Source organism: Aspergillus wentii (assembly GCF_001890725.1).
Source record: "Aspergillus wentii DTO 134E9 unplaced genomic scaffold ASPWEscaffold_4, whole genome shotgun sequence".
NCBI classification, from domain to species: Eukaryota; Fungi; Ascomycota; class Eurotiomycetes; order Eurotiales; family Aspergillaceae; genus Aspergillus; species Aspergillus wentii.
The window spans coordinates 2,020,239-2,041,381 of record NW_024467835.1 but is presented as its reverse complement, the minus strand read 5'-3'; the positions used below and the strand labels follow the sequence as shown (position 1 = coordinate 2,041,381).

At 50.4% G+C, this 21,143-nt stretch overlaps 4 protein-coding genes across 4 annotated transcripts; 2 read left to right on the top strand and 2 right to left on the bottom strand.

Annotated features, from left to right (window-relative positions):
• Window positions 1-814: 814 nt before the first annotated feature.
• Window positions 815-5,202, bottom strand: ssdA (mRNA-binding translational repressor SSD1; the record flags this gene model as incomplete). The annotated part of the gene is made up of 5 exons (XM_040828209.1): window positions 815-854; window positions 911-1,914; window positions 1,972-2,331; window positions 2,400-5,035; window positions 5,106-5,202. 5 exons carry the CDS (start codon window positions 5,200-5,202, stop codon window positions 815-817), a joined length of 4,137 nt encoding a protein of 1,378 aa, XP_040689097.1.
• Window positions 5,203-8,149: 2,947 nt separating this feature from the next.
• ASPWEDRAFT_110438 (putative RNA export mediator Gle1) lies at window positions 8,150-9,779 on the top strand (the record flags this gene model as incomplete). The annotated part of the gene is made up of 2 exons (XM_040828171.1): window positions 8,150-8,956; window positions 9,009-9,779. 2 exons carry the CDS (start codon window positions 8,150-8,152, stop codon window positions 9,777-9,779), a joined length of 1,578 nt encoding a protein of 525 aa, XP_040689096.1.
• Window positions 9,780-11,463: 1,684 nt separating this feature from the next.
• Window positions 11,464-13,764, top strand: ASPWEDRAFT_508022 (F-box protein). The gene is made up of 2 exons (XM_040837498.1): window positions 11,464-11,489; window positions 11,635-13,764. Exon 2 carries the CDS (start codon window positions 11,817-11,819, stop codon window positions 13,419-13,421), a length of 1,605 nt encoding a protein of 534 aa, XP_040689095.1. The 5' UTR covers window positions 11,464-11,489; window positions 11,635-11,816; the 3' UTR covers window positions 13,422-13,764.
• Window positions 13,765-13,780: 16 nt separating this feature from the next.
• On the bottom strand, window positions 13,781-21,023 carry ASPWEDRAFT_68767 (putative myosin class II heavy chain (MHC)). Its single transcript, XM_040838987.1, has one exon. The coding sequence runs from the start codon at window positions 20,869-20,871 to the stop codon at window positions 14,107-14,109; it is 6,765 nt and encodes a 2,254-aa protein (XP_040689094.1). The 5' UTR covers window positions 20,872-21,023; the 3' UTR covers window positions 13,781-14,106.
• Window positions 21,024-21,143: the final 120 nt, after the last annotated feature.

Sequence of the window (21,143 nt, the reverse complement as noted above, 5' to 3'; positions counted from 1 at the left end):
GGGCCGGCCTCTTGATTTGGGTGGAAAAATTCATTATGGTGTTATTCATGGTTTTCTCGGGCTGGGATCGATTTATTTTACTAGAATAGGTTAGGGAGACTGCCTAGTTATCAAGATCCAATTCAATGACCCTACTGTATATGCCTACATGGCTGGCTAGGAGATACAGATTACTTTTAGTAGAGACAATACTCATGAACATAACAACATTGATTCTTCTACGAGCTATCGCAGCAAAGAGAAGAATACAATCATCTGAAGCCGCCTGATAAAATAAGCTATGCAAATATCTAAGATTAATGGACAAATTTTCTGCCAAGGTACCATTCGTGATAAGCTTTCAATCCACGTAATCTGCAACACCATTCCTATCTCACCACATGATTCTCGTCATCTGTACAAGTGGCTCCTGTCACCAGCACGCATGGCGAGATCAGTGTACATAGGATCCTTGCCCATATGCTCGTCTTTGAACTGATATCGATGCAAGGCATACAGATAACCCATCCACCAAAGTGATCTTGTATAATAAAGTAAAACAACTCAGTATCACGATGGAACCCTAAAAGGGCTAAAACAAAAACACGCTAGGCTGAATCAAGCAATATCGCCAGGCAAAAGAGGAGAGAGGGGTCCAAAACGACACACGTGAGGACCGATTAGGGTGAGGTGATATAATAATATGTCCGACTTGCATGGCAGCTGATGTATCCATGCCTGCACACTAACATTTAACCTGCCAAGCGAGAACAAAACTGTATTGTAAACAATGCAAACATATATCCGAAGAAGTGAATCAAAAGCTCCAGACCCTCTACAAAGCGTAGGGGTTCACAGACCGAATAGTGAGACACCTAGGAATTAATGGTTAGTATAGAGCATAGGATTTCAAGACATGAAAGGAACTTACGGTGGGCTCTTGCTCAAGTCGGTCTTGAGAATAATTGGAACTCGTGTCATTTCAGTGACATCTTGGATGTATTCGCCGCCATCCTCTCTAAGCTTGAACAAGCGCAAGTATTTCTCCTTGTTTGTCAATTTGGCTTCCGGAGCGTCGCCCATGCTGGTTGCAATCTTGGGGTCGGATCGAGTACGGTGAGGAGCCTGCTGAAGATGGCCGTTTCGTGTTGGCGAAGGTGGCATGCTTTGAGTAGAGCGGTCGGCAGCAGAGTTCAACGACACACCAGCGGCCATCTCAGTGGCCTCCGAGATGTCATCGTCATCATCGAAAAGAGCATCAACATCATCCGCGGACATGGTGCCAGTTTCAGTCTGCTTGCGCATCGCCTCATCCCTTTCCCGGGCACGCTCTCTGGCTGCCTCTGCTTCGCGCGCGGCAGCCGCTGCCTGAGCCGCACGAGAGTTTGCTGGCTTCGGACGCTCGTCCTCAGGAATGTAAGCGGACGAAGGCACACCCTTCTCCCAGTAGAGCTCCAGAACACGCGAGTCCTTGCGATACTCGGCCTTCTTCAAGGGCAGCTGGTCACAGTGGACACGCTTCTCGAAACCGTACTCGGGAATCAGGACATCGAAAGCCGACTCGTAGACGCAGAGAACGATACCCTCACTAATCAAGTCGCCACCAATGTCTTCCCTCTTCCTGTCCATGTTACGGCAAGCCTCGATATGAACACTCTGTTCCTGAGCGTTGTGTGCAGAATCCTTCTTAGTGTTGCAGAGATCTGCCGTCTTGTTGAGAGACTCCAAGTCGTCCGAAAATTCAATAGTGCCGTCCGAGAGAACTGCTTCAAGCTGACGGTGGACAAGAATATCGGCATAGCGGCGAGAGGGGTTGGTGAAGTGGGTGTACACGGGGAAATTGAGGGTGAAGTGCTGACGCTGCTCATCCTGGACAGTGCTCGACACGTAGTATTTCGCGCGCTGCATGGCTTTGACAAGAAGAGTTTCCATCCCCTGTGGCATGGTGTTAGATTGGGATAATACAATTCTTTAAAAAGGAGCATAACTAACCTTGCGCACATCAACATCTTGCACTTTGCAAAGACTGCTCTGCAAGCTCCCGCTGCTTGCAACGTCAATGTCATATCCAAGTCTGTTCATTCTATCATTGAACAATTGGAGACGACGGGAGTTTGGTGGTGTCTGGCGGCGAAGGAAGGCCTTGTCGGGCATGGCAGTGATCAACTTGCGAGCCACGAAGAAATTGGCCTTGTGGCTGAGTTCCTCCACGAGCTCATGGGCGGCAGAGGAGTCAAAGATGTTGTTTTCAACGGGTACATTCTCGTCGTCCAGCTGGTACATGAGACGCAAAGGTGGCACATCCGTAACGCGGTTGCCGAATCTTGCCTCCCGGAACTTCTTCGCGATAGCCTAGAATATCGATTTTAGTAAACGTAAACTTGGGGGTGTAGAAAGGGTGGAATGAAGGGTATACTCACGTTTAACGCCCGGATGTTGTCAGCAGTGACGCCTGCCACTGGAGAATCAGACTGTCCTTCGATGACAGAATCCACCTCATCATAGCTTAGTCTGCCCGAGCTCTTGACAACAGCCTTGCCGATCCACACATCATCGTCGACAGCGCCGGTCTGTGGGTTGGCCTTGAATACAACACTAACCGTCAGACGATCCTCTCCGGGGAGCAAAGAGCAGAGCTCAGTGGAAACACGCGTTGGCAACATATTGACAAGGCGGTCGACCAGGTAGACAGCAGTGCCACGCTTCTTGGCTTCCCGATCCACCAGAGAGTTGCCCTTAACAAAGTGAGCAATATCGGCAACGTGGATACCAATCTCAACATTTCCATCGGCAAGCTTTTTGATGTGGAAAGCATCATCGAGCTCCTTGGTTCCACTGGGATCAATGGTGAAGGTTGTTTCTTCACGGAAGTCCCGGCGCGAAGCCAGAGCCTCACCCTCACTTGAGACAGACCAGTCTTCCCAGCCAATGCTCTTAAGAACAGCGTCGGAAAACTCATCGGAGCCGAAATTGTTGTCTCTGAGGAGAGCATCAGTCTCCACTCTGAGGTCGCCCATTTCACCCAACTGCTCGACAAGAGTACCAAAGGGATGCAGAGAAGTGATTGGCCATCTCTTAATGCAGGCGACGAAGATGCGGTTGGCATAGTCTTGGTGTTTCTCGACAAAGTCGCGAGGCGCCTGCTCAGTGGGAATGGCGATAAGCGGAACGCGCTTGTCTGTGGGCTTAAACCAGACAATCTTGGGCTTATCCTGGTGACGTTCCGAGTGGTGACGGCCATGACCGCCATCTCTGGCCTGCCGTTCCGCCTCCTGCTTCTCCTTCGTCGCCTGGCTACTGGGGCGAAGGAGCCCGAGAGTTCCGGAGAACATCTGGCCTGCAATGCGTTCAATTACAGCCACGATGTGGCCGGCGTACAAGGGCTTCTGCTCATCGCTGATCTCATCTTCCTCAACCAGCAAAAGGCTCTGACCTTCGACTTCGACATCATCATTCTTCTTCTGCGTAGGTCGCTGACGGAGACTGCCACGGCGACGGATGCTGCCGTCGGGGCCAACCTCTTGACGATCTCCGTTGGCGCCCGAATCCGACCGGGATAGCTTGTCATTTCCAGCATTGCTTCCAGATCGAGCATCGGTGATGTCCTTGCGCTTCTTCTTTTCCTCCTTCTCCTTCTTCTGAGACCATACCTCATCAACATCCAGAAGCTCCACAGCAACAAAGTCACCTTCGAGGGCACGGTTGCGGTCTTTGCTACCACAAATGAAGATATCCGCATCCAGATCACCAGTAGTGACGTAGGCATCGGATCGGTTCTTCTTGTTAACCCTCAGGATACCGGCAACCAGTTGACCGTTGCTCAGAAGAGCCGGCAAGTTAGCTTGCGGAAGGTAAGGAGTGAACAACGTCTTCCGCTGCTGTTGCTGTTGCTGTTGCTGCTGCTGAACAGACAGCTGTGGGGGAGCATGCTGACTGGCTTGGAGGCCGCCAAGGCCCTGTCCGTTAAGCTGTCCATTCTGCTGGAGTGCTTGAAGCTGTGCAAGCTGTAGCGGGTTCAGCTGCTGGCCACCAAACATTTGCGGGGGAGCCATGACAACTTGTCCCTGGGGAAGCTGAATGAGTTGAGGCTGACCAGGGTACTGGAACTGGCCAATGGAGCCGACCGACTGGTTCATCGATCCGCGGGAACGGTGACCGGGTTGGAAGCCGCTACCTTGCTGTCCAAAGCCCTTCTGCTGATCCTGGCCCTGGTTCTGGTTGTTGGGCTGGCGCCAATTACTGTCAAAGTTCCTGGACGATGAGCGGCCATGGCCTGGCTGACTGCCACGTCTCTGGTTCTCCGACTGGCCACCGAGACCTCCATCATTCGATTGCGGAAATTGGAAGCCACCTGCTCCGCGGCCGGACATGGAGCCGCGGTTGTTTCCTACGGCCATAGATTGGCTACGACCGTGGCCACCACCAGCCCGAATGTTGCCGGCTCGGTGAAGGCCAAGTCCCTGAGGTGCAGGGCTGCTGGAGGTTGGTTTGTCGTCTGAGCCCGATGTGTTTTCCGAGTTGCCACCAGCACCGGGGCCAGGGAATTGAAAACCGGAAGCTGTCCTCTTCTGCTGAGCGAGCTCTGCAGCCTTCTTCGCTTCCGGCAGGGCGAGAGAATGGCGGCGCTGGTGACCGCCACCAGGAGGTCCTCCGCGGCCACGGCCATGGTTTCCATTCTCATTCTTTTGGTTACCCTGCTGTTGCTGGTTGTAATCATTATAACCCGAGGCTCCCGAGGATGGAGCTGGAGGAGGGCCCCCCATGCCAATGCCTGGGAGAGCAGATTGGTTACGTCGGTGGGAGTGTTGGTTCGGAGGGTTCATCGGCACGCCAAGCTGTTGCTGGGCCAGTTGGGGAAATTGAAAAGCGTTGATCTGAGGAGAAACACCACTCCCCATAGATGCACCGCCTTGGATCGAGGGAGGGAATGCCGAAACCTGGCCCAGCTGCTGCGGTTGTAAGAGACCCATGTTAACATACTGTTGGTGCGTCGCTGCGATTTGTTGTTGTTGCTGCTGAAGCAGTTCAATCTGTTGCTGTATTGCCAGTTGTTCCACTGTTGCCATCAACCGTCAGTAAGCCATATCTCGACAACCAGGGAAGGGGCATCATCATCCAGCACATACTCATTAGGGGAGTCAGCTCTGATGGACTTCTCCTGTGAGCTATATGGAGCTTGCGACCAGCGGGGCCGGGGGCCCCTGATTGGCCTTGTTGATCCATCTTCCCAAACGCGAATCAATTTGGCTATTTGTACCGAGTAAATCCTGTACAAGGAATATTGCTGACGATTTCAAAAGACGGGCGTCAACCGGGGGGGAAAAAAAGAGTAGTCGGATCACGCTTTTCTTGGGTTACTCGGAACGCAGACCGACCGAGGATTGCCCTGTTGTGAAACGTGTTGGAAAAAGAACAAAGACGGTTCGTACTATACTAGATAAGACACAAAGAAGGATCAGTACTGTGAGATGAAGGATTGAGATGAAGTAAATTGAAGATGAGAAGGAGAGTTGAAGCAGTTGAAGGGAAAAGAGCCAGAGAGAAAAGAGGGGAAACAATGGGCACGGAAGCTGCGATTGCCCCGTGCGAGTGACATCAACGAAGATCGATGGAATGGAAGGCACAAAGAAAAAAGGGGGAGGGGAATGTCCAACTATCGAACTGTCAAGACTTTGTTGAGAAGCCTGCAGTCCAGGACGAAGGGCTTACCTTTAATCAATGACAGTCAAGAAATGACGTTTTTTTGAGTACAGGCTGGGAATTTCCCCTTTTATACGAAGGAAGCGGTGACGGGACGTTCGTAAAAGAAGCGTCCGTTGTGGAGTAAAAGCGGACTATGCAAGTCACAAAAAAACAGGATTGAGTCCTGTTTGATTGCCTCTGGATGGAAAAAAAAAAGTCAGAGACCGAACGAGAGGATGCGTTGATTGAGGGCTGGATGGAGATGAGGTGAACGGAGGGAGAGGGGAAAGGCCGAGCAGGGCGGATGGGGGAAGCTGTCGACCAAACAGTGCATACAGGGTAAAACCACGAGCTTCAGGAAAGGACGACTGCGTTTCCGGATGGATAGGATTGCTCGACTTTTTTTGCTCCTTGGATGTTTTTTTTTCTTTGTTTTAAACGAAGAAACTATTTAATTCTAGATCGAACGCACGAGATGACGGTCTCACGAGTCGACAAGAATGGGGAAGAGGTAGGGTAAGGAGCTGTTGAGTTGGCCTCTTTTGGTTTTTTGGGATAGATTTCCCCCGGAGGGGATGGTGTTGTTTCAGTGGAATCACAAAAAAAACAAGATACGGAGGCTAAGAATAAGCAACGACGTATTATCTGACCACGAGGAGAGAATGACAGTAATAATGATAATATAAATAATTATCTGAAGGAATGATGGGGGGGAGAAGAGAGAAGAGAGAGGGAGATAAAAAGGTAAGTTGTGGTGATGATGAGGGGAGGAGGGGGGCGGGGGGAAGAAAGAAAGGCGGAGGAAAGACAAGGAGGCCGAAGAAAAGAGAGAAGAAGAGAAGAAAAGAAAGAGAGGGAGGGAAAAAAGAGGAAGCTAGAGATGGCGATTGAGAGGCAGAAAGATCTCCTAAGCAATAATAGTTGCAGCAGCAACAGAGGGTGTGGGGGAGAGAGTGATGTCTCTCTGCCTGTACGAATGGAAATATAATACGTCGGGCAGACGACAGGAAACCAGAGAGAGCCGGGGATTTTGCAGCAGGAAATCACAGCAGCGGTAATACAGAGTTGCTTCTAGTCCCAATTTAACTTGTGACTATGGATTGGTAGAGCCAAAGCTACCAGATCTGGTGCTTGGTCGCAGTCGGATACGCTGGTTCACCTTTTGTGGTTCTCCGGTTGACATTTATATATGACGAGAGGTGACGCTGAGATCCTTCATTCTTTAGCCGCGTACATCCAACTTGCTATAAGCAGCTATGGGCGAAGATGGATGACTCCATGATAGGATCCCAACAATAGCATATAAAATACAGAAATACCAATACAGCCCAATAACAGTGATGCGCCCGCGTGGTGGGCGGCGTCCGTCTAGGGCGCTTTAGGGGATTTTAGGCTGCCCGCAGTTGGTGTTTGGGCGAGCGACCGGCCCAATAGTCGCTGCTTTGTGGTCTCCACGGCCGTTGAGTAAACCTGTAAGGAACTGCTCAAATAGTGCTTCGTGTAGGGAGGAGAGAGAGGGATTAGAGTATAGAGTGTCAGCTAGATGATCTGATATTTTTTTTTGTCTTTTTCTCTGTTCTATTCCACTCTGATCCTCCTGGATAGCCCACTAGAATCTGCAGATTCATGATCTCCAGGATGATGTTCATCATGATGCAAAGCCCCAGAGCTTCCCCCGACCGATGAGCCGAACCCAACAAGGGCCGCCGCCTTTTAGTTGGCCGTGACTAAGGATCGGCCGCCAAGTCCCGTGCACAACAACAGACCAAAGGACGAGGAAAGCTTTGATCGCAGAGGCCTCGACTGTCAACCACCGTCGCTCAATTGACCTGCGTTTCTTTTTTTTTTCTTTCTTGGGGGGTGCCGTCGTTTCTTTCTTGTTCCTGGATACCTCTCTTTGCTTGTTTGGAAAAAAAGGTACGTGGCTTGGTTTCCAGTGTCCCCCGACTGTCTTTTTTTGGTCCCTTTGTTCCTCGTTCGACGGCGAGAATTAACCGCTGGCTTGGTGTTGACGGTCCACAATAGATGTGAAATGTCTTGAACACACTCCCTCCGTCCTACGCAATACCATTCCGACTTCCCCGTGGAAGAATATCCAGCCTTCTTTTGTCTCCTTTCTCTCTTTCCGGCAATCCCACCCCGTGTTTATGCGCTGTCACGTTCGAAGATCTACATCGACTCGTCTAGACGTTGACCGACTATTTACTTTTGAAACAGTCGTCAAACAGTTGAGGCTGGACCTACTGAGCTGGTGAGGCTCACTAGAGCTGAAACTGATCTCAGCAAACGCCGTCTCCGGAAACCAATCCGATACCCAGAAACCCATATCCTCCACTCGATCTTTTGCCGAATGGCCCATGAGATAAGCAGTTTCCGTAATTAGGAATCCTCACATCTCTACGGTTCCCCACACCTCCAACCGATCCTTTGTTCACCTCCCGTGCGCAAATTTCTCCTCCACCCGTTTTCGTCGAGAATTACACACGCCATGGGGAGACGATTGAGCTATCCCTCGCAGCTGGACAGCCCATCGAAGCAGCTGATCCTTGACCTCACCCGAGATCTCGAACAGCTCCGAGTCCACAACTCCGAATTGAAAAAAGTCAAAGCATACGAACGGAGATCATTCTACGAAAGTCTAGACCGAGTCGAACGGGAAAAAGAAGCCCAACACAATGCAGCGCTTGACCAAGTCGCTGCTCTGCATGGACAGGTACTGGAGGAAGCAGAGGAGACCTTGAAGGATCATTACAGAGCAGTGGAGGAAGAAGAGCGACGGGAACGACTGCGCAAAGAGGAGGAAGCGCGAAAAGAGAGGGAGCGGATTGAACGGGAAAAGGCAGAAAAATTGCGCCGCGAACAAGAAGAAGCTGTACGGCTTGAGGCAGAGCGCAAAGCCAAGGAGAGGGCCCAGGAAGAGGCCGAAAAGGCCCGAAAGGCAGCACAAGAGGAAAAGGAGCGCAAGGAGCGGGAGAAGCTTGAGGAGGAAAAGCGAAAACGCGAAGCAGAAGCACAAAAGGTTGAACAAGAAGCAGCAAAGCGCCAGGAGGAAGTTTCGCAAAAGGCTCAGGCCGAGCAACAGAAGCGGATTGGTGGTGGCCGGTTGACCGAACAAGAGATCAAAGTACAACAACGATACGTCGAGTTGCATCAACACCTCAAGAGGTTTAGACAATATCTCAAAACCGAGAGCAAAACCAACCCAATCGTCAAACAGAATATGGGAGACATGCGGCGGTCTATTACAAAGTGTGTGGGTCAGCTGCGTGAGGGCAAGGGAGCTAACAAGGCACAAGTGAGTATCGCCTCATGATTTGACAAAGTGTCCATGCTAATGCTTGATACAGTTACAACAAATCAAAACCACCCTCGAACAAGCCGCCTCAATCCCGGAGCCTTCGGTTGATATTCGCGAATTCTTAGCGTTCCCGCCTGAAAACATTGCCAATTCCGAGGATAATAAAGTGCCGGCGCTCCTGATATACGCTCTGAACATATTTTGCAAGTGCTTAATATCGTCTCTCCTCACCGAGGCATCGATCAACCTGGGCCATGCGGAGCCCATCGGCATTGTGGCTGCCCAAATATTCTCTTCCGACGCATTTATCTATAAGGGCTATCATATGGTTGATATTCTCTGGGCCAAATACCGCGTGGTCTGTCCTGCTTTGTGGGGATTCTATGGCAACGAAAAAACCGAATCTGGCAGGCGCGCTTTGGGTTGGTGGCGGGAAGGGCCAGATGGTCCTTTTATCAGTGAACAAGGCCATGCAGACCGCATGACGGCCCTGGGTGCTGGGTATGCCGCCCTTACCCTGAGAAATTTTGGCAAAACGCCGCGCAGGAATCCGTTCCCCAATACTATGTTTTGGTTTTCCATGCATAAGATCTTATCGTTACCCCCCAGCGAACTTCAAGAGACACATATCTCGTTGCTTGCTGCTATGCTACGGTCCTCTGCTGAGAGGATCGTGGGTTTTTTTGGACACATTGGTCTGGCCTTGATGAGGAAAGCAATTGTCGACGTACCAAACAACGCTCCCAAACAGAGCATGGGTGTTAACAAGCTAAAGCTCCTCAAGGACCTTTACAAACGAGAGAAGAACATTATCATATGAAGGGCGAATGCCCACCTCACTCTCAAGACACCGCATAGGGAACAAAGGCCCCTGTGTTCCGTCAAGGGCTGGTCTCTCCAAGAGCAATCGACATGGTACACCAATCGAGCTGTTGAGACGAGCCAATTTGCTTTCGATGTCCAACATGCATCACCTATTGAATGTGGACAGGTTCGATCTGTGTTGGAGGACAGACAACCTACGATATTTAAGATTTCTCAACGCCACATCTGGCACCTTGCATCAAATCAAGTTTCTCAGAATTGACTTTATGGTGCGTTTCTTTCTAGCTCAGGCGCTCGCACCTGGTAACCTTGCTTCTGTCGAGTCCATCTCCTATTTTTTTCGCCTCATCTAGAGTTTTGGGATCACACCCGAGGATTATGAGGGTGGTTCGGGACGCATACAGGACTAGAGATGATATACAGCCATTGGCAATGATTTGAATAAGAATTATGATTATGTAAAGCTATTTAACTAAAGCATCAATTCGCTGCTCAGTCTTCAAGTAGACTTGGACAAGCATTCCATTCCTTTCAAATTAGACCAATCCTACAGAACCCACTCACTGCACTGAAGGCGCCGTAATGTTTCCCGATTTTCGACCGAGAATAACCCATCTCCTCACGCCATCAATACGGAAGCTATTGTGGTTACTCTGTTTAAAAAAAAAGAACTTCTGATCTCTTGTATCTTTAAATTGAAATAGATTTCATTCGTAAATTCGTTGTTTGGACTCTGACCTGAAACTTTCAGAGTAAGCAGGAATGGAAGCCGCTTTGAGAATATATCTTCAGAAACGAGAATCATGTAATCAGAAGGCTGGATAATGTAGATCATAAGAGAAAGCCACATAATGTAGAAAAAAAAACTCGAGAAGACGACGTCTTGAATCTTAATCTGCCTTGCTAAGTTTAAAACAAGCATGGTGCGCGACAGTCTGATTGATATACACTACACCACACGTGACCTTATGTCCCTAACGGGCATCATTATCCAAAAGCACAACACCAACCCGGCAACACGACCAGCGATCATGACCTCATTCGAGAACCATTATGGTAAGTGAAGCGTTGAGTCTCTGTGCACTATGTGGAAATATGGTGTCTAAAATCAACAATATTGGCTATAGATGTCCTTTCCATTCCGAGTCTTGTTTTGCAGTTTGTGCAAGTAACACAGAGCATTCCAGCACGTTTGAAAAAGGACACACAGCCGTTATATTCAGCGAGGGGAATTGAGCAAAAGATATCCAGCGATACGTGAATGGATATAAGATACGCTTTGACAATCGATGCAAATCGACATCAAGATTTCGAGCCAGAGAATCCCATCACATCACACAATGCGCCGCTCCGCGTTTCCGCTCGGCACACTGGTGCCGAGAATGTTGCTCAAATTCGGGATCTGGATGCTGTCCCTTCACCCTTTTTTCCTTTTTTCTCACCATCGATAGGCATCAGAATCATACGGTGAAGCACTCATATATGTGGTGTTGTGTGCCGACCTCCGGGGTGCCGTGATGCCCGGGTATCTGTTTTTGGGTTTCCCGGACCGAGTAGATGCTTCCCTTTGCAGCGGACGATCCACTCCTACTACTGCTGTGCTATTTCTTTGACTACTACTTTTCTACGATTTTACTTCTATTGGAAGTAGATTTATCGATGGGTGAAATGGCGGCTTTACGTGTGGATTCAGTCACACGCAAGGGTAAGCAGAGCTGTTCTCAACATACTTCAACTGTCCATCTGGCATGGTGGCCTGAAGACCTCTTCTCATCTCAATTGGCTTCTGATATATGATACACTTGGGATTGGCAGCTTGTCCTACCCTCATGGTGACACAAACATACTAGTGAAATTTGATTCGCCCTCAGCACGACACACGACATCAATCCCTTTGTACCAGGGGAGAGGTTTTTTTTTTTTTTTTTTTTTTGGATCGTCATCATACACTATATAACCAATTGATATATCCCCGATATTCAGCGGAACTATTCAGACATCTGCTGCACCTTGGATAAAGAATTTCTCCCACATGGCAACGACACTTCCATCAGAGCTTGTTCAGTTAATCCTTCTCTTCACCGATGCGGAAACATACCACTCAGCACGGGTAGCATGTAGTCATTGGCGACACGCTGCCTCTGTTCCTTTCATGCTGAAGACAATCCTGGAACAAACACCGATGTCACTACCCCCAATCCACCTCGCTGAAGAAGAAGCATGGAATACATCTTTCAACCAGATCGCCAACCTCAACCTATTAGGGCAACGTAATCATATCACCAAAACAGTCTCAAACAGGGAAATACCCCAGGGATGCACCACCACCACAGCCCTAGAATTGTCGAGCGATGGCAAGAAGCTGGTGGCATTGAAAGGAGCCAGGGTGATGATTTTCGACTTTGGGAACGAAAGCCATCATTTCGAATTCGCCCTCGCCCAATCCTTATATCCCCTCTGGACGAGTGTGTGCCGGGCATTGACAACAGGCGGCATGGGCGGTTTCGCGGTCAACCAACGCTCTGCGAAGCACCAACTTGCAGTGTCGACAAATGGAAATCTAGTAGCTGTCGGACTGGGCAAGACGATTCAGATATACGACGTTAGCAGCAAGGAAAGCATCGCATCCCCGGCGGAATACATAATAGGTGAAAGCGAGGCAGTATTTCTCTCGACACCGGGTCCGAATTACCAGGAACCAGACGGCGTCATCGAATCCCTCGAGTTCGCGGACAACGACACATTACTTCGAGTTGTCACTGGCAAAGAAACTACGGCAAATAGACCCAACCGGGTACAATACCTAGGAAACCCCTCATCAATGACTAACAACCAGTCTGGTCTAAACTATTGGCAAACAAACATCAACCGCATATACCTCGATTCTTTCGCTCTAGCCCTCTCATTCCGAGAACACGACGACGAAAAAACAGCCTTCAAAGGACTCCGCCTGCTACCACAGACCTCCCACCAAGACTCACAACAACCAGCCCCAGACAGCAGATTCTTCATCTCAGCCCTCCAAACAACCGACACAAACGAATACTGCATTGCCCACGTCCCCATCTCCACAACTCCCCAAACAATCACCATCCACCACCGCCTCCTATCCAAAAGATCCTACATCGGCCCCCAAGCCTGGAATAACACTCACCCCCTCGACCAACTCAAACTCATGGAGACCATCACCTCAGACAAAGACATGATCTCGCATAACCTCCACATGGCCGAGGACCGATGGGACCATACCAACCTGCCCGCCGCGACAGTCTCGTGTCCCGTGATGGCCGCTTCGGACGATCAAAAGTTAATGGTTGTTTATGAGGCTGGTGCGGGTCATTCGTATCGGTTTTCGATGGGTGGTGCGTTGTACGTGTACAGTCTTGAGAGATATACACCGGTTTGGTGCGGTGGTGAAGAAACAATATCAGCATCGGCTTTAACGGATGATAAGAGTACCGACTCTCTCCAGTCTTGGTCTTATCTACTTGATATTATCGATGTGGATGTTGATAGTTTGCGGGTACAAAAGACTTCATCACTGGAAAGTTCACGGCAAGGAGGGAATGGTTACCTCAACTCATATACGGTTACAGCGGTGACTGAAAAACAGGTGTTGGAGTGGCGTTTGAATTAATCTTAGTCTTAATATCTTTAGCGCATATTTCTTTTTGTTTAATCGAGGCTTGGGACCAAATTAAAAGACTGAAGAGCTAACCCCCTCGCATATTCCCGAATCGATTTTAAAGAATGTATGTTCAATTAGAGAAGGTGTCTATAAGATACGCTACCTAGATAAAATCACATATGCTGATAATGACAAAATCAACGGGGGGTATGGCATGAAAAAGTCTTCACTTCAAATGCGTTCATGTGGTGCCGCAATGAAACACTACAGAAGCAAAAAGAAATACAAGAAATTATAAAAAAGATAAAACGTCAGCAAACGACAGAAAAGAAGGGAGAAGAATATATCAAAATATTAAAGTAAAGAGTGACCGTAAGTCGATTAATTAGTGAACACAGGGATGTAAGGGGAATTGTACAGAAGATTGCCACAAAATCAACAAGTGGTATCAGTATCGGCTGAAAGCACAGAAAATATGTATGTCAAGATCAAGGGGAAAAGATCGTAATCGCACTGCCATCAACGGTGAAAAGGGGGTGTTTGTTCAAGCAAAACAATCGAAATATGTAAAATGAAACCAAATCGAGAGGGGGAAGTTCAGATGCACCATAATATCAGATCAGAATGCTCATTCGTCAATAGATTTTACGACGAAATATCAAGAGCACTTAACGGAAATAAACAAAGGGAGAAGTTAAGATATTTGTGGCCCAAAAGGACCGTCTCCTGTATCTTTGGGAGACGCGGAGACTAAGTCACCTGCTGTGCTCTCGCCATCGTCCCCGAAAGTGTCTTGCTCATAGTTGGTAGGCTCAGCGTCATGGTCATAGCTAGACTTTCGGAGGAGCGGCGGAGTTGACGGGGGTTCGGGTATCGAGCTTCCTTGCCGCGCGGACAGCGGTCTGGGAGTTGAGTTGAATGACCTTAGCGGACGGCCTTCCGATGACCGTCGCCATGCTGGTCCCGCAGGAGACTTTCCATTTGACGGAGCCTGTCGAAGGTTGGAGGCCGGAGGAGTCAGAAGTCCTGACAAAAAGGCTCCTGCATTGCTTGCCTTGGAAGGGGTCTGCTCAGAATTGTCCTTTCCTTTGCGCCAGTTACCCCATGCGGCCGCTGCTGCGAGAGGAAGAGAACGTGGCGATGCGGTCATTTCAGAAATAGACGGGAAAGACGGGAAGCCTTGGCCAGAAAGAGACCTCTCCCTTTCTTGCTGTTGCATCTGCAGATTGGCCCTCAGGCGAATAGCAGCGTCGCGCACAGCATTGTGATCAAAGGATGGCTGTGACACAGTCTTGATGATGTCCTGAAGATCATCTATCCGGACACCAAGGAGTTCACGCAACCAGTTGATTTCTGTGTCTTTCTCATTGAGCTTGTTAGGAGCATCTTTATCAATGCTTGAGACTTCTTGCTCGAGCTCGTCGATGCGGGTCTCACGTTGCTGCAGCTGGTCTTGAAGAACAAGGATGGACTCGCGCAAAGCTTGAGGAGAGATCTTTTCGGGAACAGTAGATCCTTTGTCGAATGACATGGATGGCGAGCTTGCGTGTGCCAGAGCAGGTGCACTGGGGCCTGTCTTGGCATTCTGAGCTGCTTCAGCGGCTGCGCGAGCAGCAGACTTCGCAATCTCGAGTTTCTCTTCCAAATGGTTGACACGATCCTGTAGGTGCACCACCTTCTCATCCGACAGAGCCAACCGGTCCATCAGGTGAGCCTCACCACGTGCTCGGTCCTCAGAAGAGTTGTGAAGAGCACGGGCATGGCGCTCCCGAAGGTCATTGAGGACACGCTCATGCAGACTTCGGTGGTCCTCAATGGCAAGCTCCTTCGACCCAACAGCCGCAGCCACAGCAGTGGCCTTGGACTCCTTGGCCTCCTCTAGGAGCATTTCGTACCGCTCCTGGGATGTGTCGGCATCCAGTTTAACGCTGTCCAGTTGACTCTGTAGGCGGATGATTTGTGTTTCCAACTCGGCCCGGACGATGTTGACTTGGCTGTTGGCAGCCTCGAGATCAGCTTCGAACGAGGTTCGGGTGCGCTGGATCTCAACTCGGCTACTCTCACGGGCCTCGTTGAACTCACGCTCGAAGCGAGCAGCCTTAATTGTGAGATCATGGTTTTCAACTCTAAGGTTGGCAACCAGTTCCTCAAGCCGTGCATTCTCCTGCTGAGATTGACCGAAGATAAACTTCAGCTTGGCCGCCTCTCTTTCCTGCTGCTCAAGCTCGGCGATGTCGTTATCGAGTTTCTCACGCAGCTTGACCTCACGTGCGTAGGATGCTCGCAGCTCGTTAAACTTGGCAATGTGCTCCTCTTCTCGTCGTCGAGAAGCTGCCTGGTCACGAGCAATATCACGAGTTACATTCACCATCTCCTCTTGAAGACGGTCAAACTTCTCGGTGAGATTCTGTCGGGCGTTCATGCCGTCTTCAAGGCGCACCTTGAACTGCTCAATATTGCCACGAAGGTTCTTATTTTCCTCCTGCGATGCTTCGGCTACCTGTTTCCATTGCTCGCTTTCCCGCTTATAATGATCGCTACTAACACGGTGCTCATCAATGGTGCCCTGGAGAGAAATGTTCTTCGCAGAAAGTTCGGTGAGCGTAAGCTTGAGTGTCTCATTGTCCTGGTTCACTGAATCGGTTTGGGATTGAACTTTCTCGAAGTAAGGAAGCTTCTCCTCCTTGAGGTGGAGAAGACGAGTCTCGGCAGATTCAGCAGCTTCGCTGTGACGAGCAGCATCCTCCTGGGAAGCCTTCAACAATCCCTGGAGCTCAGCCATAGAATCCTGAGCTTCCCTGCGGAGCTTGTATTCTTGCTCGGCCCGCTCGTCAGCGAGTCTCAGCATGCTCTTCAAACCATCAATCTGAAGCATAAGACTGTCGGCACCAATTTCATCTGCTTCCGAGGGGCGTGCGTTCTGCTGGCTCAATTGAGTTGAGATAACCTCTTGGATGGTAGTTTTCAGATTCTCCGTGGGGTCTTGCGACAGCTTCTGTGTAGTAAGTGCTTGCAGCTCAGCAAAGCTTTCCCGAAGCTGCGCTAGTTCAGTGGCAGTTGGGTTTTCTGCCACCTGGTTGGAAGAATCACGGGTCTCTAGCGCTTCCAAGAGAACTTTCTTAAGCTTATCAAACTTTCGATCCCGAGGACGGATGGGAGATCTTGCTCTGTACGACTCGTTCTCGTCATACTCATCGTCCTCATCGTCTGCATCGCTGTCTTCAATCTCAGCGGAGGTACTTCTGTGGCGCCATCTGTTTGGAACACCTGAAGCAATAGATTCCACGGCCTGTTGAATAACGCCCAACGCACGTTCAAGGGGAGATAGACGCTCATCGACTGCAGAGCCAACAAGGTCGTTGACGCGACGGTCAAAGAACCTGCTTCGATTCGCCAGCTTTTCGTCCTCGCCAGAAGAGATCACATCATCCCAATCACTGATATGGTCATTCTCATTGATCAGTTGCCGGATAGGCGAATGCATGCCAGAAATAAAACCCTTTTGAGGGGAGGCAGAAGCCTGGGAATCAGCATCGAAATCTGTTGTAAGCTTTGGAACATTCAGCATGTGAGGGATTAGTCCCCTGCCTGGGCTGGGGCTAGGCGCTTCACTTCTTATCTCTGCTGGAGCATGTTTCTTTTCCTTAGATGGAGCAACAACGGAGTCCGGCACTCGTGTCTTGGGGTGGGGCGTGCTCAGTCTCTCAATTCCGACATCCGAGCCATCATTCAGCTGTTCCATGACAGCATTCAGTTCATCCTCATTAAGAGACTGCTGCACTTCGTCGCCCGACACGTGCTCTGACTGAGGCTCTGTAGCATCTGGCGCATGGTCCTTGATGTCGGTATTGTCAGACTGGGCAGGTGGAGGCGGCAACGGCTTATCCTTAGACAAAGTCGGGGGCGGGCTTGCAACAGCGTAGCGAGAAGCCATGAGGTCATTCTTCTTGATTGGCTCCTCAGGGGTGGGTTTGGAATCTTCGACTGTCGTAGGCACAAACTCGCGCACGGCAGGCTTGAACTGGAATGGCTGGGCTGTCGCGGAGAGCATTGGTTTCTTCTGAGAGTCTTTCGAAGCCTCTTCTTCGGTAGGCTTGTTCTCTGCAACAGTAGCCGGCACCTCATCTTGCGTAGGCTGTTTCTCAGACTCAGGTTCTTTTTCAACAGCCGCTTCGGACTCCGGCTGACCCTGCTCTGGTAAGTGTGGCTGGGCCGTTTCGCCCTCATCCTTGGTCTCAGCAGGCGCTGCCCATGTTGATGCCTCACTAACAGGTGTAGCCTTTCCATCTCTGTCATCGGGGACCGGAATTGGTTTCGCATCTGGTGTGTCAGTTTCTTTCTCAGGGGCTGCGTTTTCTTTGCCTGCCGCCGGAGGTTGGGACGGGTTCGAGGCGTGGGATGCTTGAATATTTTTGGTTTCCGCTAGAGCATTCGGAATGCTGACCTGAGTCTCTCCATCGGAACGCTCATCACCACGGCGAGCGCGCTTATGGCGATCCGTAGGAATAGGTCGGCCATTGTCATTCTCCACTTGTGGTTCATTCTCATCCTTGGTTTCCTCATTCTCATCGGGTCGCACGATGGGGATTGCTTTGGACTTTTTGGATGGTTTAGAGGCTTCGGAGTAATCAACATCCCCAAAGATCTTGGTCTTCCCACTCGGTGGTTGTTGGGAGCCATCCGAGGCGATGCTACTGGATGGATTGAATGCCGGAGCGGCAACGTTGAAGGAAGCGGAGGAAAACTTGAATTCACCGGACCCAGCATTGTTCTGGCCATTCATACCGCCAGGAGTAAAGGCGGGGGCTGTAACATTGAACGAATCCGTTTGAGGGAGCGCTGGTTTGAAGCCGGGCCCTGCAGCGAAGCCAAAGCCAGGCTGCTCCATTCCAGGAACCTGGAACGTGTTGTTTTGGAATGGAAAGTTCTGAGATGCAAACGAAGCCATTGGATCGAACTCCTTCGCTTCCACGTTGAAGCTTGATGACGAAAATTTTGAATGGTGTCCTGGAACAAAGGACCCATTACTTGGCTTCGGTTCATGCCAAGGGATATTGTTTGCAAGCGGTCCATGGTGAGGTGTTCCAGTAAGACTTGGGTTGGTATCAATGTCCGATCCCTCATGGCCATTATCACCTGCATAGTTCCCGCCGTAAAAGTGATGTGGGTCGTGAATCGGGTGATGATTGTTGTCTGGAATGGCCCACCTCGACTTCAACATCTCAGAGCCATGTAAGTGACGGTCATCCTCCTCGAGTTGTCGTTGAATTGATGCCTCCAAGTGATAGTCGGATTGAGCGATCTGGTCAAGACCTTTTTGAAGAGTCTCGCTTAGGTTGTGGCCACGGCTATGACCACGGGGCGTAGGATGAGCGATTTCGACATTAGATGAGTGGAAATTGTCAGGTGTCTCAGTAGGAGTGCGGATAGGGCGCAATGACTGGCCCGCAGCGATGTGGTCTTGCGTGTCATGATTAAACCTGCCATCAAAGCCGTCTTCGGAGGGGCCGGGGCCATCGTTCAATCCTGGATGGAAAACGCCGTGTTCATTCATTGGAGACACCGGTGACAACATAGAGGTCATGTTCGGCAAAGCACCAGAAAGTGCCGAAGCGGCACCGGATTGGCGTGCGTTGAAGAAGCTTTGAGGGGTGAGAGAGCCCTGTGCAGGAGGTGTAGGCTGAAATTGAACGGGATAGCCACCGAGAAGGTTCTGATCGACCCCAAAGAACGGTGGCTGGACGCCAAATTGGGAGGCAGGGGAAGCCAAAGAGCCAATGCCGTTACTGCCAGGGGCTGATTGGTTAAATTGCGGGGAGAAGGGATGATGAGGAACACCGAGCGGGTTGCTAGCGGCTGATGCTGTTGGGATCGGAGGGGATGATACAAGGCCGGGGAAAGGAGCCATTTGATTCATGGAAGCAGCAGGAGAAACGGAAGGTGGTGCCTCCTCGTCGCCCAACGACACTCCAAGAGCTCGTAGCTTCTCTTCTTGGAGGAAGTTGACATAAGCATCCCATTCTCCTTTATTTGGAAATCTGACGGTATAGTTTTCAATTTTCCCGTCCTGCAACTCGCTGGAATCAGGGAATAGCGGCCGACTTGCACCACCAAGGTTGATACCTGCAGGATCCTCAGTCGTGGAAACATTGAATCCGCGAATATCATAACCTTCATCCTCCCAGCTTTTTAACCGTTGTGCCATGTCTGCACGGGTCAGTAGACGGTATCCAGATTCCTCAGAACCTCTGTTATCCTCCATGGGGAGCGCGATAATGCACGCTTTCCCACGCCAAGCAATCTTCTTTCGGACCGGTCGAGATGGTTTGTCCATTGCTGGCTTCTTTATGGGTTTGGAGTTGGAAGCTTCGGAGGGTTGTGACGGCGAAGGGCCTGCATTTTCGTCCTCTACTGGCGGTGGGGGTAATGGCTTCTCTGTCGGCGAGGTCGTTTTATTAGCCCCCGGCTCAGGTGGGAGCGGTGTGTCTTTTGTTTCGGCCATGGTTATGGGCTGAGGATCCTTGTCGTAAGCAAATCCCCAAAAGTCCTCTTGCCGAAGCGTTTCCGTTCTCTTGTGCAGATAATCTTTGACTCTCTGAGTAGCGGCACTCTCGCCTTGACCAGCGACCTTCCTCCGATTCACAAAGTCGGCTAGAGTTGGCGTTCTCAAGATATCCTCTTCACGGTTATCGTCTTCCAGACCAAGCCAGTCGTCAGATGGGTCGTCGGCGAAATGGTTTTGCGCCGTGAAAAATGACGGGGCTTCACTGCCAGAGTCGTCACTCAGCCAATTGCTCTTCTCAGTCCTCGGCTGACCGGAAAGATACTGATTGATCCAATCCTGCGTGAAATCTTTTATAGACTTTCCTCCTTTTCTCCCCAATAAATCTCGTACGGGAGAACGATTGCGGCTAACACTGCGCAAATTCCTGAAAGAGGTGTCCGCAGCGGATGGCCTCAGAAACTCTGTTTGGTTTGTTTCCGACCCGTGATAAATACCACTGCGTATCGAGGTTGGAGAACTTGCTCCCGACTCACGATCGATACTGGCGTACTGACTCAGTGACCACGAAAGCCTTCGAGGACTGGGTGCAGCATACGGAGAACCCCAAGCCGTTGTGTAGTAAACACTGCTCTCCGCTCTTCTATTATCCGGGGACGACGCCAGCGATTCCCAGGCACCCTGGTATCTGGGCAGAGACGGGAGGGCGGCAGGCGGATTCGGGGTTACGCTGAGGTTGCGGGGAGGGTTCTGCGAGCCAAAGGACCCAGTGGCCGAGCGACTCGACGCTCCCGGGGACGTGGGACACGAAATCAATGGTGTGGCCAGATATGAATTATCACCTAGGTTGTGCGCGTCTGCGGGTTGAAGCGGCGGAGAACACGCCGAATTGGCGGAAGATGTGGACGGATCTAGATTTGGAAAAAACAGACATGGCAATTTAGCCAGAAGAACCATATAATCCCATAACAACAACGATGGCAATCACAGCAAACCGCGAACGAGAGGATTGAAACTCGAATTGCGGTGGAATTGAATAGAGTTATAAACCCACCTTCCGTATCGACACCTGCAGCAAGCACTTGCTTGCCGCTCCCCTTATCGTCCAGAATGTTGAAGCATGGAAATTTAACCAAGAAATATCAAAGACCACCTTGCAGACAACCTTATGATCGGCACACGGGGGAGGGGAGGCGATAACAAGGTGCAGGCTGACGGAACCGAGGCCG

What these genes read in the sequence shown, in the direction of transcription:
- ASPWEDRAFT_508022 (XM_040837498.1), top strand. Translation starts at nt 11,817, where the DNA reads ATGGCAACGACACTTCCATCAGAGCTTGTTCAGTTAATCCTTCTCTTC.
- ASPWEDRAFT_68767 (XM_040838987.1), bottom strand. Translation starts at nt 20,871, where the DNA reads ATGGTTCTTCTGGCTAAATTGCCATGTCTGTTTTTTCCAAATCTAGAT.